This window comes from Haliaeetus leucocephalus, unplaced genomic scaffold (genome assembly GCF_000737465.1).
Source record: "Haliaeetus leucocephalus isolate CR32 unplaced genomic scaffold, Haliaeetus_leucocephalus-4.0 Scaffold176, whole genome shotgun sequence".
NCBI lineage: Eukaryota > Metazoa > Chordata > Aves > Accipitriformes > Accipitridae > Haliaeetus > Haliaeetus leucocephalus.
The window spans coordinates 237037-251581 of record NW_010972612.1 but is presented as its reverse complement, the minus strand read 5'-3'; the positions used below and the strand labels follow the sequence as shown (position 1 = coordinate 251581).

At 41.7% G+C, this 14545-nt stretch overlaps 1 protein-coding gene across 1 annotated transcript in view; it reads left to right on the top strand.

The window, feature by feature from the left end:
• The window catches only part of UNC13B (unc-13 homolog B (C. elegans)), a 193512-nt gene that overhangs the window by 127483 nt on the left and 51484 nt on the right, over positions 1-14545 (top strand). The window contains exons 17-23 of the mRNA XM_010564211.1: positions 1269-1438; positions 2341-2456; positions 4291-4454; positions 6671-6821; positions 7803-7871; positions 12252-12341; positions 13755-13889. Of these exons, the coding sequence (XP_010562513.1) occupies positions 1269-1438; positions 2341-2456; positions 4291-4454; positions 6671-6821; positions 7803-7871; positions 12252-12341; positions 13755-13889 (895 nt within the window). The remainder of the gene's footprint in view (positions 1-1268; positions 1439-2340; positions 2457-4290; positions 4455-6670; positions 6822-7802; positions 7872-12251; positions 12342-13754; positions 13890-14545) is intronic.

Sequence of the window (14545 nt, the reverse complement as noted above, 5' to 3'; positions counted from 1 at the left end):
AGAAAATGCAAATACCAGTCACTGCCACATCTTATTGACCAGGCTTAGCAGATCGCTTCTGACCCATTTCTTCCTTCTCCCTGTTGCTTAGCAACAGATGCATCATGTTAATGTTAAAAAGGCTGGAAAACAGGCCTTCAGCAGAAGTTGCCTGTTTTCATAGGTTTTATTTCCTTGAGGGCAGACATTTGTAGTGGTTATAGTGTGTAACCACCCTTGTCATGGTCTCTCATGAGCATTCAAATTGCTTTATTGTATTGCATGCCCTGTAAATGAGCAGAGCTCTTATAATAAGGTTCTTCTACCCACTTCTGACACACAGGAGCCTGTTTAGATCTACAAAAGGTATCTGAACACCTCAAAAGAGGGGGAGGCTGCAAATTCTGCCTGTGCATTAAGCTGAAGGGTGCCGATTCAGCAAACAGTAAACTGGTTTTTTTTTAATGGAAATGTCTGTACTGATCTGCCTGGAGCACAGAGTATCAGTCTGAGCTGTGAATAATAGGCAGAATCAATTCTAGTCATTAAATACCAACTTTGTAACTACTGTATCCCACCCTTTCCTCCCAGGCACAGGCAGTGTTTATTATCATCTGATTGTAATGTATTGTATATTAATACACTACTACTTTGTGACTATCTTAAAGTAAGAGAGCTACCTCTACCTGAGCTATTTATTTTTTAGTAGAAAACAGCATGAAGGATGTTTGTCCTAGGCCTTGACCATGCTATCCTAGATACTGCACATGCATAAACACGAGTAGCCTTTAATGCCTACAGCTGAACAGAAGATCATTGATGGGGAGAGCTATCAGAAACCAGTGAGGTACTCACTGGCACTTTTGGGGTGTGTATGCTGGGTTTAACAGCCTAGCTATCATCAGGCTTTTGTGGGCTTCACAGCAAAAGCAACAATAGTGAAGAGAATTCCCAAGTTCAGGGACCTGCTGCTGAGAGTGAGGACAAGCAGGAGAGTCGCAGCCACTTAGCAAGTCTGAAGTTGCTAGCTGCAGCCAGGGCAGGGCACTCCTTCAGCATGCATCTGAAGTGCAGTATCTACCGTGTCATAGGAACATTTACAGTGCACCAAAAAGTTGTTGTGTAGTTCCTATCAGACATTCCACTTGTAAACAAATGCCTATTTATTTAAATTTTGTTTATGCATCCCTCTACTGTCGGACAGTGGGTCAAGAGGAATGTGAAGTGTGTAGCATATAAATGTTGGCTGTATTATGTGCTCTTCAACATTATGTTTTTCTTGTTTGCAGTGAGTGCCATAACTCTTCTGACCGGATCAAAGTGCGAGTATGGGATGAAGATGATGACATCAAGTCTCGTGTGAAACAGAGACTGAAACGCGAGTCAGATGATTTCCTGGGGCAGACAATCATTGAAGTTCGTACTCTGAGTGGAGAGATGGATGTGTGGTACAACCTTGGTGAGCAGGGCTTTGGGATTGAAAACATATCATATGTTAGTTTGGGAATGTTTGAGAGCACTTGGGTGCATCTGGACAGTTTGCAAGGAAGGAAGAAAAAAGCTCACATGATATCAAGGGACACATGATGGTGCTGCGGGCAGCTGCAAGGCTTTGATCCCAGTTACAATGAAGAGGGGTGTAACATATCAGAAGGGCGATGGGTTTTCCCTGTCAGGCATTGAAAAGTACAATGGGTAAAATGCTTGGAGCAGGATTGGATTCCACCTGTGCTGGAGACAAGTTTCCTGTCCTGTGCCCTTTTTTGTGCCAACATAAGCATTTTACCATTCTATAAGACCTGCAAGTGCACTGCACTCGGTTGGGAAGTTGTTGAGACCTTTCACAGTGACCAAAATAGAACGTTTATAGAAAGTACTGGCAAGTAACCAGATGGTGCTAAATTGACAGGGACAGTAATAATCCTAGGAGGTTCAAAATCTTCTTGATAGGGACACCCAGCAATTCCCAGGAGCTCAGGACTATGGTGAAGTCAGGAACAAATTCTACATCAGTCAGCGCTGTTCTCAGAAAAGAGATCTGTCCTTGGTGGTTCTAGTTCAGCTGACCGAATCCAAGACCCTATAGCACATTTGCTGTTAGAAAGGCTGTCTTACGTCTACAAATGTACATAGTTCTAGCTAGATGTGTCATATTGAGGGTGTATCGTGGCAGTTGTTTTGCTGATGTCTGCTTAGTATTCAATGTTTTGAAAGAAAAAATCAGAAAGTTTTCTCCATGGTGACTTTCATCACAAGCCCAGCTTGAGCTCCCAGCAGTTTCTTTTCCAGTCTTGTTACTCCAAGATGGCTCTGTTCTGAACATGAACAATGCATATAATTGCTGATGATTTTTCCTTCTAGAGAAGCGAACAGATAAGTCTGCAGTGTCTGGGGCTATTCGCTTACAAATCAGCGTGGAGATCAAAGGCGAGGAGAAGGTGGCTCCATATCATATTCAGTACACTTGCCTTCATGAGGTAAGAAGCAGGTTCAGCTCAGTCATCACCATCTTCCTTCTGTCTATTGAAGAAGCAATTTTCTGACCTTTATTTCCTTGAAGTGTTCATCCCTGCTGTAGATGAGCTTTCTATGCCCTACTATGCAGGCTTGGAAACATGCTGAATCATCAGACCCACATTTGTCAGGGAGGAAAAGAAGGCTTTAGGCTGTCTCCCCTGCGCTGGGGACTGGCTGGCTCAGTCTGTCCCACTGTCACAGCTGTACTGCTGTCAGACAGAGATCAGGCATTGGTCCAACTCTGAGCCCCCCCATGAGTTTAATGTGGAGAAACCTCTGAATTTCCTTGAGTGATGTTTTCAGCATGTACTGTACCGATTTCTTTCTTTAGAGAAGGCATACTAAAATACTTCATGAGTAAATTCTGCTCTGGGGAGGGCTTCGGCTCTGGCTGTTGAGTGATGCAGATATTGGTGGTATAAATTTTTCTGTGCTGCTGCACTGGTGTGTAGCTATGAACAACTGCTGGGGAACAGGAGATAAGCTGCAGTTACTGGGTACTGACCTGATTCAGGGTGGACTGACCTGGCCAGGCAGGCAGTGCTGCAGAAGCTGGGAGAAATCCAAAGATGACTTGTGATAAGGACTAAAGGGAAAACCCTGTCTTGGAGAGATGCATGGTGCCCTGTGTATCTATCAAAGAGAAGGCAGGTGGCAGGGTCAGTCTCCTAAGTGCTTGAATAAGGAAGAGTATTCAGAGCCCCTTTCACCTGACATACAAGAATATCATGAAGTCCGGGCAGGTTTAAGCAAATTCACATTAGAAAAGAAGGACAGATGTATCACAGAGAGGAATGTTTAGCTACGGAAACAACATATTTATCCAGATGCTGGGCTAGATGAGCCCAGACTTCTGGCCTTACCAGGGAACAGTAGGCTTTTAGTAGGCTGTGTTGTGTCCTTCAATACATTTTTATTGTTTTTTTAATTGACAGATGGTTTCTGTTTGTTAAGCTGTTTCATTTTTTTTCCTTCTGAACATGCGTGATCACTTGCTGCCCTTCTTTTTTGCAAATATGTCTCTTTTTAAGTATCACCTTCTTTCATTTGTGTATTGTAAAATGAAGATGATTTACAGCTAGAATAACTTAGTCAGGAAAAACAGAAGTGTAAAGCAGAGTCCTCTAGCTCCTAATGAGATCATTGGACTTTTGCATCCCTTACTACAGGGAGCCATCTGTCTGAAAGGCTGATGAATCTGTAAGTGACGTGAATTTGAGGATTACTGAGACACCCACTGAACTGAATGTGCAATCTCTGCACAGCAATGATAGCTGAAAGCCTTTGCAGTGTTAGATAAAGTGAAAGGTTATGTTGAATAATAATGCAAACATCTAGTTGTTAGGGGTGCTTTTAAGGATGTCCTTTTCCGAAAAAAAAAATCTGTTTAGACTGTTCTGCTGTATAATAATAATTACAAAGCTGATACAGAGCTGTTATGTCAGCTAGTTTAAATAGCTTGTCCATGTTAAGGCATTTCATTCTGAGGACAGAAATGTGTAGGTTTCAGGAAACTAATTAGTCTGTGCTTTCACTGCTTTGAAACCTCCTCTGCATCATTCACAATGTCTGCTGGGTAAAGTTGTAGGTATGCATGCAAAAAATTCAGCTAGGAGCACTCAAGAAGAAAAGAAGGTAAAAGCAGAAAAATACATAGTTGGTAGGGGGAAGAAAGAGGGAGGAGAGCAAAGAAATTTGTGTTAGTGCCTTCTCAGCAGTTCCAAGCTCTTCATGAAACTCACTTGGAGGCTTCAGCCACCTCACATATAATTTCGTTCCTGTTTTATATTTCAGAACCTCTTTCACCATCTCACAGATGTGCAAGGGAATGGGGTGGTGAAGATCCCTGATGCCAAAGGAGATGATGCCTGGAAAGTGTATTTTGATGAGACAGCTCAAGAGATTGTGGATGAATTTGCAATGCGTTACGGCATTGAATCAATATACCAGGCCATGACGTAAGATGCATTTCATGTGGTCTTTAATGTAGATAATCGGTGTAACTAATTGATGTGACTGATAATGGAAGGCTTGGCAGTGACAGCTGCTCCTTATGGGGCTTACTGTGAGCGGGAAGAGACTGCCTGTCTCTGAATCAATGATTCCTCAAAGTCTAGAAATTAATGTCTGACAAAGTGCTTGAATTAAGCATCTATCTGAGCAGTTTGTGTGAGCACCTTTAAAACTAATTCTAAGGAATTATACTAACTTCAGTGGTGTAAATGATCATATTTTATTATTGACAGCTGAGCCATTCCTGTTTTAAGACTCTAAAATCTCTATTTGAGCACTCTTCTGTTAAAAAGGTATTGCCCAAGGATCCCACTGAAGATTTCTGATGATGTGAGAAGGGATGAGATTTTGTGAAAGTGTTTGTCCTACATGTCTGTTGTGGCAATTGCTACAGTCCTTTGAAGTCACTAATTTCCCAGGTGCTGCTGAAGGCATTTATAGGAAGTTTGAGTAATGGAGCCACTGATTTGTCCGCTTTGGAGCTAAGATAATGCAGTTCTTGATCTTCAAAGAGCGTTTTCCTTGTCACTATACTTTTACTTGGGTTTGGGATTAGCCATTCTTCCCCTCAAAGACTAGTAGTGCTATGCTTAGCTCATTTCTTATTTCAAATGTAATATTAAATATAGCAGACAAAAGTGACCTTTTCCATGTTGGAAGCTGAAAGTTTTGGGGTCTGGGTCCTTGGATGAGTTAAGGTCACCTTATGTCACTTATGTCACCTTGCAAGCACCTTTTCTGCCTATTGATTTAAGCCAAAGTGAAAAAGAATTGGAAGGCACCTCCAGAGGTCTAGTCCCTGGTTTTAGCAGGGCTAACTTGGAAGTTGGACCAGACTGCTCAGGGCCTCTTTCAGTTTGTTGAAAATTTCCAAGGATGGAGATTTACCACCTCTCTGGGTTCCTGTCCTCAGGCTGTATTACACTGGGGAAGAAATTCCTGGTTGAAATCCAAATTGGAAAATCCTACTTTGAATTTCCTATACTATAACTGCTGCATATTGCTGTTTATCTTTTAGTCTTCCCTCTAAAAGGCTTTTGGCCTGGCTCAATCTTCTCACCACCCCTCCCCTCTCTGCTAAGTAGTCAAGACATGGATTAGATCCCCACTCCTCACCCCTTCTCTTCTTCAAGCTAAACAAAGCCATTTTATGTGTCCATATTTACCAAGGGCCTAAATGACCAGTTGGTACATAGGTATCATACAGCAAGCAAGTTAACATTCAGGCATCACTATTGTGTTTGTCTGAAATACTGACTTGTGAATTTCTTTGAAATTCTCTCGCTGGAGCTTTTTTGGTTATAATCATTTGTAGATTAACTAGCACAGAAGCTAATGTCTGTGATGAGTCCCTTAGGGAGAAAGCTACATTTAGAAAATAGTTCCCAAATTTAGTTTGGGAGCTCTGTGAGGATTACTGCTTTAAAAGGACTGGTTGAAAATGGCTCAACTCTCCTGTCTGTTGGAATGAACTTTACTTGACGTGTCCCGTAATATCAGACCTCTTAATCTCTGACTTTTTTTCCCCTTATGTCTAACAGATTTTTCTTTGATTGTTTAATCATTTCACAAGCCCAGACGCTTCTGGCATAATTCTGAGACTTCCTGCAGGAGGGTTTCTTGCACTTTAATGAGAGCAGTTAAATGGGAAAATGCAAATGAGCATGCATACTTCCTGCAGGCTGGAAGGGTTAGCCCTAAGGAATTACATATCAGTGCAGCACATAAATACAAGTGTGTGATCTCACTGTTCTTGAATGCTTTCCAATTCCTGCTGCCTCATGTCACCTCAGAACCTGTGGCTACCTCAAGTGGCAGTAAATTATATAGATTTCCTTGTGTCAGACTTGGTGCTAGGAATTGGCATCAGGACCCAGGGTATCACCTAAGTCAAAAGCTGCTGGCAACAAATAGTTGAGAAGCTATTTTATGATCTGGAAAGGGCTGTAGTGAAGGGATTTCTCTTGTTTCAAGCATATCTGTTGTCTAGATGGCATCTTTCTGAAAAAGCTCTGAGGTGCTGGAGATTTACAGAAAGGGAGAAAACATAACTTTCATCCATTCATGGTGCCAGCCAGAATAAGGGGGCTATTAAAGGGATAGAGTCAAATTGTGCTACACAAAAGAGACCAGAATGACTTACAGAACTGTCCTTTTGCAGGCATTTTGCGTGTCTCTCCTCTAAATACATGTGCCCAGGCGTGCCAGCTGTGATGAGCACGTTACTTGCCAATATCAATGCCTATTATGCACACACCACTGCCTCCACAAATGTGTCTGCTTCGGACCGCTTTGCAGCCTCCAATTTTGGGGTATGTTTGTGTGTTTGGTGATGTTACAATTGGACTTCTGTAGTTTGCCTGTGGTGCTTCTGCCTTTCAATAAATAACTTGTTCTATTTAAGGAACATTAAATCTGTGAGGAGTTAGAAGCTGTGGAGCTCTTCTAGACTAGACAAAGAGCACAGTTTTATTGTAATCTTCACACATTTTAGATATTAATCAGTGTAATGCATTGTGATGTTTATTCTTCCTGTTCAAATTACACTGGAGTACAGATGGTATGGAATGAGCAAATAATATTGAACTGCGTGGTGATGCTGTTGATAAAATATACTCTGTGATCTGATCATTTCAGAACCTTGTTTTTAAAAAGAGCAACTGCTTTAAGAAAAAAACAAAAAAGACTATCCCCCTGTTGGTTAAAATGTTTTTTGTATAACATGTGGTGGAATTGAGCATGCTGGAAGGGTATTTGGAAAAGCTCGTGCTTTTCATCAAACTGAGAATTTATAGATTGAATGAGGAGGTGTTCACGATGCCAAATCAGAATCCAGTGGAGAGACCTGACCTCTAGAAGATAGTCATGAGAAGCCTGTAATACTTGTCACTGAACTAATAGATAAGATCTTGGAGCTGTGTCACTGCTCTGAATTAGACCTTTTTCTGCCTGTTCCTTTATTCATCTCTGAATAAATATTTTCTCTTAAATCTAAGTTTGGTGCAAATTGCAGACTAGAAATCAGAGGAGGTTTTGTTCTGCCTCTACTTCAAAGTGATAATGTAGTAGTTTTCTGATGATTCTAATGTTACACAGACTTCAGAAATACTTACAGTATAAGAGTAAATCCAAGAATCAAAAGAAAATACTGTTTGCACAATACCATGCATCCATATTGCTTCCTCCCGCTCTCCTGAGATCTGACACTAACTCCCTGATATCCTGCTGCTTAATCTGAACATTGATTCAACAGTGATGATATGTGATGTTTATTGGTGTTTTCTGCTCAACAGAAAGAACGATTTGTGAAGCTTCTGGACCAGCTTCATAATTCACTTCGGATTGATCTCTCAATGTACAGAGTGAGTGGGAATAAACAGAATCCTTTCAGGCATTCTGGTGGGCAGAGGGGAGACAGACCGTTTGGATTTCTCTTACATTTCTAACCATTTGGGTAGTTTTTGTTTTACGGAATTGTCATGACAAGCTTGTTACCTGAATACATCGTTTTGTTTTCCTCGTGGATAGAACTTAAACCATGTTTTTTATTTCCATTATAACTTCCTCAAGACTTCTGTAGTAATTTAAGGATTGTGAACTATGCTGATCTCTGATACTCTCCGAGAAATGCAAGTTGGATTGGATTAATTATTTTGAATTTACTCCTTCAGATGTCATCTACAAGGGAAAACAGACTTGTTCTCCCCTAGTAAGACAGAAGTCTTTTAGAGCACCTGCAGCCATGTTGTCACTTATTTTAGGTTTGGCAAACTTGAATCACTGTCCCTGACTCTGGATCTACAAGATGTGCTGTCAGATTGAAATCCCCCCCACTTCAGCAATAGGGCATAGATGAGTTTCCAATGTCAGCATCTGTCCATCAGGCTTCTTAAACCTTCTAGTTTCTTTCTTTGCTGTTCCAGAGTCAACCTAGTCTTACCATGTGACTTGGCTTTTATTTTTTTTTAATCCTTGCTATATTATTTTAATTAGTGAATAATTCATTGAAAAATCTAAAAATGGTGGCAAAATGTGAGTTTTGGTTTTATTTATTTATTTAAAAGTAGATCCTCTTCTGGTTAGTCCATTTATCTGAAACACAGTAAAACATATAGAGGAGGGAAACACAAGGGTTTAAGAGAAGTGCATTAGGAAGACAAACAAAAAAACCAAGGGGCAAGGTGCAAAAGAAGATAAAAGGAATGTTGTATAAAGAGGTATTCTAAAACTACATTACTGGTAACAGAAGGTCTAAAGAGAGCACTGAGCCACTGATGAGCAGAGGGAAAATTATCAACACATAGCAATAAGAATCTGTAGTGGTGACGCCTTTTTTGTTTGCTTGGTCTTCAGTAAAAGCTGCTTTCTGGTGGCTAATGCAATTAAACCTTAGACAAACAAGTAAAATCTTATGTAAAGGACCAGGAAAGATTTGTGTAATTTAAATACTCTAGATGTTATCTAATTGGCAGTTTATTTAGAGAAATGGCTGAAGCAATTTGGGAGCTCTTACTATTTTAAGACCCCTGAAGGGCAGGTTAAGTTCTGGAAGAAAAACGTGTTAGTTTCCAGATTTCAAGACAGGAGATGGCAATTTACAACTTAAATTACCCAGATTAAGCCTCCCCCTTTCCCTAATTTAATCAAGCTATTTGTAAGCACTTAAAATAGTGAATAACCAGCAGTATGAATTTATGAAAGAGGAAGTGTCAAACCAGCGTGTGTTCCTTCCAGGGCAGGGTGGCAGGTGAGGAGGGGAGAGGTGGAGCCCTCTCAAGAGTAGCTCCAAGTCACCCTCTGAATAATTATTTCAAAAAGTGTTTTGTGAGCAAGTGCAGTTATTCTGTATGCATGTCAATTGTTCTTTTGGTGGTTGGTCACTAGCTGACATAAGCATAGAGGAGGTTGAATTTCAATATAGCTAATGTTATCTTTTCCTGATTAGTATTCCTAATCAAGAACATGCATTTAGTCCCCAACATTCATCCAATGGTTTGTGTTTAAATCTTGACCTGTGGAAGTCTTTGATTTTGATAAATACCGTGAGTGCCAGAGAGTCTGTGTGTGGACAACTTAACTTTAAAAGAAGAGTTTTCTAGGAATTAGCTTTTACCAATGACTGTAAGGAGCATTAAATTGCTTGCAGTGATTAGCTGAACTGCAGCAATACTCAACTGCTGTCAAGAGACAGCATATTTTTCTGCAGGTCCTCAGTAATAAATGAAAACTTGTTCCCCTCTGCCCTTTTTGCCTGTGTCTCTAATAATTTTTGAACGTGCAAATATGAAGAGACTATTGGAGTGGAGGTTGCCTTTGCTATTTTACTTGCAGCAAAGTGAGTCACATCAGCTTGAATGCAAGAATACACTGAGGAACATGAACGCTGTTAAAGGACACAGGAAAGAAAGAGTGGGAATGTAGGAAAGAGCATAGTGCCTGAGGTCAGAAAGGTAACAGCCCCTTGCAAGAGCAAAGCTTGCTGCATCATCATATTCATTTACATGCATATATGTACATACATAGACACACGCACACATATGTATCATATGGTGCCAGATGGGATCCACCCAAGGGTACTGAGGGAGCTGGCAGAAGTGTTGACCAAGCCACTTTCCATCATTTGTCAGCAGTCCTGGCCAACCAGGGAGGTCCCAGTTGACTGGAAGTTAGCAGATGTGGTGCCCATCTACAAGAAAGGCCAGAAGGAGGATCTGGGGAACTACAGGCCTGTCAGTCTGACCTCAGTGTTGGGGAAGGTTATGGGGCAGATAATCTTGAGTGCCATCACGCAGGACGTACAGGACAGCCAGGCAATCAGGCCCAGTCAGCATGGGTTCATGAAAGGCAGGTCCTGCTTGGCCAACCTGATCTCCTTCTATGACAAGGTGACCCACTTAATGGATGAGGGAAAGGCTGTGGGTGTTGTCTACATAGACTTTAGTAAAGCCTTTGACACTGTTTCCCACAGCATTCTCCTGGAGAAACTGGCAGCTCATGGCTTGGATGGAGCTACTTTCCACTGGGTAAAAAACTGTATGGACGGCCAAGCCCAAAGAGTGATGATGAATGGAGTTAAATCCAATTAACGGCCAGTCACCAGTGGTGTTCCCCAGGGCTCAGTATTGGGGCCAGTTCTGTTTAATCTCTTTATCAGTGATCTGGATGAGAGGATCGAGTGCACCCTCAGCAAGTTTGCAGATAACACCAAGTTGGGAGGCAGGGTCGATCTGCTCGAGGGTAGGAAGGCTCTACAGAGGGATCTGGACAGGCTGGATCGATGGGCCAAGGCCAATTGTATGAGGTTCAACAAGGCCAAGTGCCGGGTCCTGCACTTGGGTCACAGCAACCCTGTGCAGCGCTACAGGCTTGGGGAAGAGGGGCTGGGAAGCTGCCCGGCAGAGAAAGACCTGGGGGTGCTGGTCAACAGCCGGCTGAATATGAGCCAGCAGTGTGCCCAGGTGGCCAAGAAGGCCAACGGCATCCTGGCCTGTATCAGAGATGGTGTGGCCAGCAGGAGCAGGGAGGTGGTTGTTCCTCTGTAGTCGGCACTGGTGAGGCCGCACCTCGAGTGCTGTGTTCAGTTTTGGGCCCCTCGCTACAGGAAAGACATGGAGGTGCTGGAGCGTGTCCAGAGAAGGGCAACCAAGTTTGTGAAGGGTCTAGTGAGCGAGTGTTATGAGGAGCAGCTGAGGGAGCTGGGGCTGTTTAGTCTGGAGAAGAGGAGGCTGAGGGGAGACCTTATCGTTCTCTACAACTGCCTGAAAGGGGGTTGTAGTGAGGTGGGGGTTGGTCTCTTCTCCCAAGTAACAAGTGATAGGACGAGGGGAAACAGCCTCAAGTTGTACCAGGGGAGGTTTAGATTGGATATTAGGAAAAATTTCTTCACTGAAAGGGTTTTCAGGCATTGGAACAAGCTGCCCAGGGAAGTGGTGAAGTTACCGTCCCTGGAGGTATTTAAAAGATGTGTAGATGTGGCACTCAGGGACATGGTTTAGTGGTGGACTTGGCAGTGCTAGGTTAACAGTTGGAATTGATGATCTTAAAGGTCTTTTCCAACCTAAATGATTCTATGATTCTATATCTGGAAGTGACAATGAGACTTCTAATTTCAGTGGAACCCAGAGAGTGGAAGAGGAAGCTATGGCTATGGACAGTGGGGTGGTGGGCAGAGTATGTAAAAAAAAATGCCTTATAGAGTGAAGGAGGTACTGAAGGATATAAGCTTATCTCGGGAGATTGGATCTTACAGGGGGCTGAGTGGTTACAATGACTTCTTACAGGGAACAGTGCTCCTTTTCCCTTCTCAGTCCAGTTTATTTCTCTGGAGAGGTTGCTAATGTACTGCACCTCTTGGTGTCTCAGAAGAGAAGCCAAAAACCAAGCGGTGAGTACAGAAAGGGAAAAACCTGAACAAGCAACCTCAACCAAGAGGCCATGGCTGCTGGTGGCAAGGCTGTTGCTCCCTGCCTGCTCCTTCTACAGCCAAGGAGAGATCTCCTGCCACCGAGGGTTGTCAGTCTCCTGGCATCCACAAACTTCACATTCATATGAGAAGCTATTTAATTAAGAAAACAGATAAGCTCTTGCAGCAAAAAGGCCTTATTTATGGAGCATTGTTTTGACTGGTACAAGCTTCTCAAGCAGGAAATGTTTCCAAGACACTTTCCTGATTTAGCACATGCTTGAAGCCTTGCATGGATCTGACTGTGCTTTCCAACAAGATTTCCCTTTTTTGTTGACAGAATAACTTCCCAGCCAGCAGCCGCGAACGGCTGCAGGACCTGAAGTCTACAGTGGATTTGCTGACCAGCATCACTTTTTTCAGGATGAAGGTAGCGTTATGGGTGGGGATGGGATGGGGCCTCTGCGATTTTCACCACAGGAGTTGGTTTCGCATTTTCAAACCATTGTTCCATGTCATTGTGCTTTAGACACTTTGGGGAAAATGGAGATCATCTGCTGACTGTGTAATAAACATCCACATTTTATCTCTACTTCACAGTGTTTTGCATCATGAAGATGAAAGTTGTTTTTTCCCTGGGGTTTTTCAGTCATAAATATGGCACAAAATAATTTAAAAAATAAAAGATGAAAAAAGTAAATTGTCTGGTTTTAGGAAGATCATTTACTTTTCTTAAGAGCATGAGGAAGTTTTTCCTATGAAACTGTCTACAACATTTATCAGTCACTACCATCTCTTCACTATCTTTTATCTAGTAAATATTTTTAATGTATTTCTTGGGGGGTAAGACACTGAAACGGGATAGTATCTCTCAGTAGAGATCCCAAAAACTTTTTATAAATGCTAATGTGCTGGTTCTGTAGCAATGTGTAATGAGATTATTTTTAATTCCTGATTTTTGTTTTTTAAACTTTTTTAAAAATACTGTTGTAGGTTAGCACATGTCACTTAGTAATTTTTATCTCATCAAATACAAATCAAGTCTTTAATTTGAGCTATTTCAGGAAGTGCTTAAAATTTTATTCTTAAACCCTAGGGTAAATGATGTTTTAGAACTTTATTTTGAAAGTGTTCATTCTGACAATGTGTCTGTATTGAAAGTTTGCTTTACAGAAATACTCTGAAAAGTTTGAAGGTAGTGACAATATCAAAATTTTCTCAGGTTGTAGTTTTATTTGCAGGGTGATGCCTGCGTATCTGTTTAGTTTAAAACCCCCTGTTTTTCAAAAGCAATGTAACAATGAAATAATGAAAAGAGCTGTTGTTGCAAAAGAAGAAGGCATATGTGTTGGCATGTCTCTAAGGATTCTGGTGTGCTCTAAAATTCAGTAAAGCTTGTGACGAAATATGACCTTAAAGTTTTTGTATTTAAAGGCATGTGAGTGTTTGGCCTTCAGCAAGACTTTCTAGATCAGATGTAGTGTGCTCTGCTAGTCTCTTGCATGTTCTTCCAATGTTGGAAAAGATTTATCACTGGCTTCATAGCAAAATCCTATGAATTTACCAGAAATTGTGTGTGTTTGGCACACATATCAAGCCACATGATTTATTTATTCTGAAGAATCTTCCTTGGCCCTTCAAAATCTTTTTTATGGTCCAAGTGATCCTGTGGGGATGTAAGTGTTGTCACTGCTGTTTGATGCCTGGGGCGAGTGACCCATTCATGGTTTCAGGTCACTGATAGCACCAAGTCCTGGGTAGTTTCCAAACCAGTGACTTGTTCTTTCTGCATTTGATTCATGAACAGTGCTTTGTTTGACTCTCTTTGCTGTCTCCTTGCCAGGTCCAAGAACTGCAGAGTCCACCTCGAGCCAGCCAGGTAGTGAAGGACTGTGTAAAAGCTTGCCTCAACTCTACCTATGAGTACATTTTCAACAATTGTCATGAGCTGTACAGTCGCGAGTACCAGACAGATCCTGTGAGTAGCTGATAAGCAGGCAGAAATCAAAGTTTCTGATTTTCTTAAGATAATAACGAGAACACTAGTTGATATAAAAAGCCAGCACAAGCAAAATTATGTCACTTGTTATATTCTGAATGCACAAAAGTTGTTATCAATTAATGAGCACTAATTAGTAAGTGGAGGATGATAATTGTTTTACACTAATTACAATTCGTTTTGCCAGCCTCAGCTACTTTATTTCATGAGGAGTTATTTGTGAAGGGAATGTTTGATGCAGCTTTGAGTGAGCAAAAGCCAATTACAGCAAATGTAGACTGATCAAGAAAACTGTCTTCAGCATAGATAAACCTCAAGCAGTGAAATTTTATCCTGTTTTCTAGCACCCAGTGTCCTGCACTGGGCTTAGGAGGTACCTCTAGACACAAACTGTTTTCAAATCTGAGGGCGTCCTACTTGCCACTCTGCAGGAGTGCACACACATATCAACATGGATATATTAATCAACTGAGGTGCCTAAAAAGCAAGTATTTGGAACAAACTTAGAGCAAATGATGTCTCAGCAGGTTGCCAGGAGCCTGACCTGCTTTTGGCATGGTAAATGACAAAACAGGGATTATTTGAGTTTGAGGCCACCAGTAAGCAATGTGGTTTGGCATGTTACTGTGTTTTGC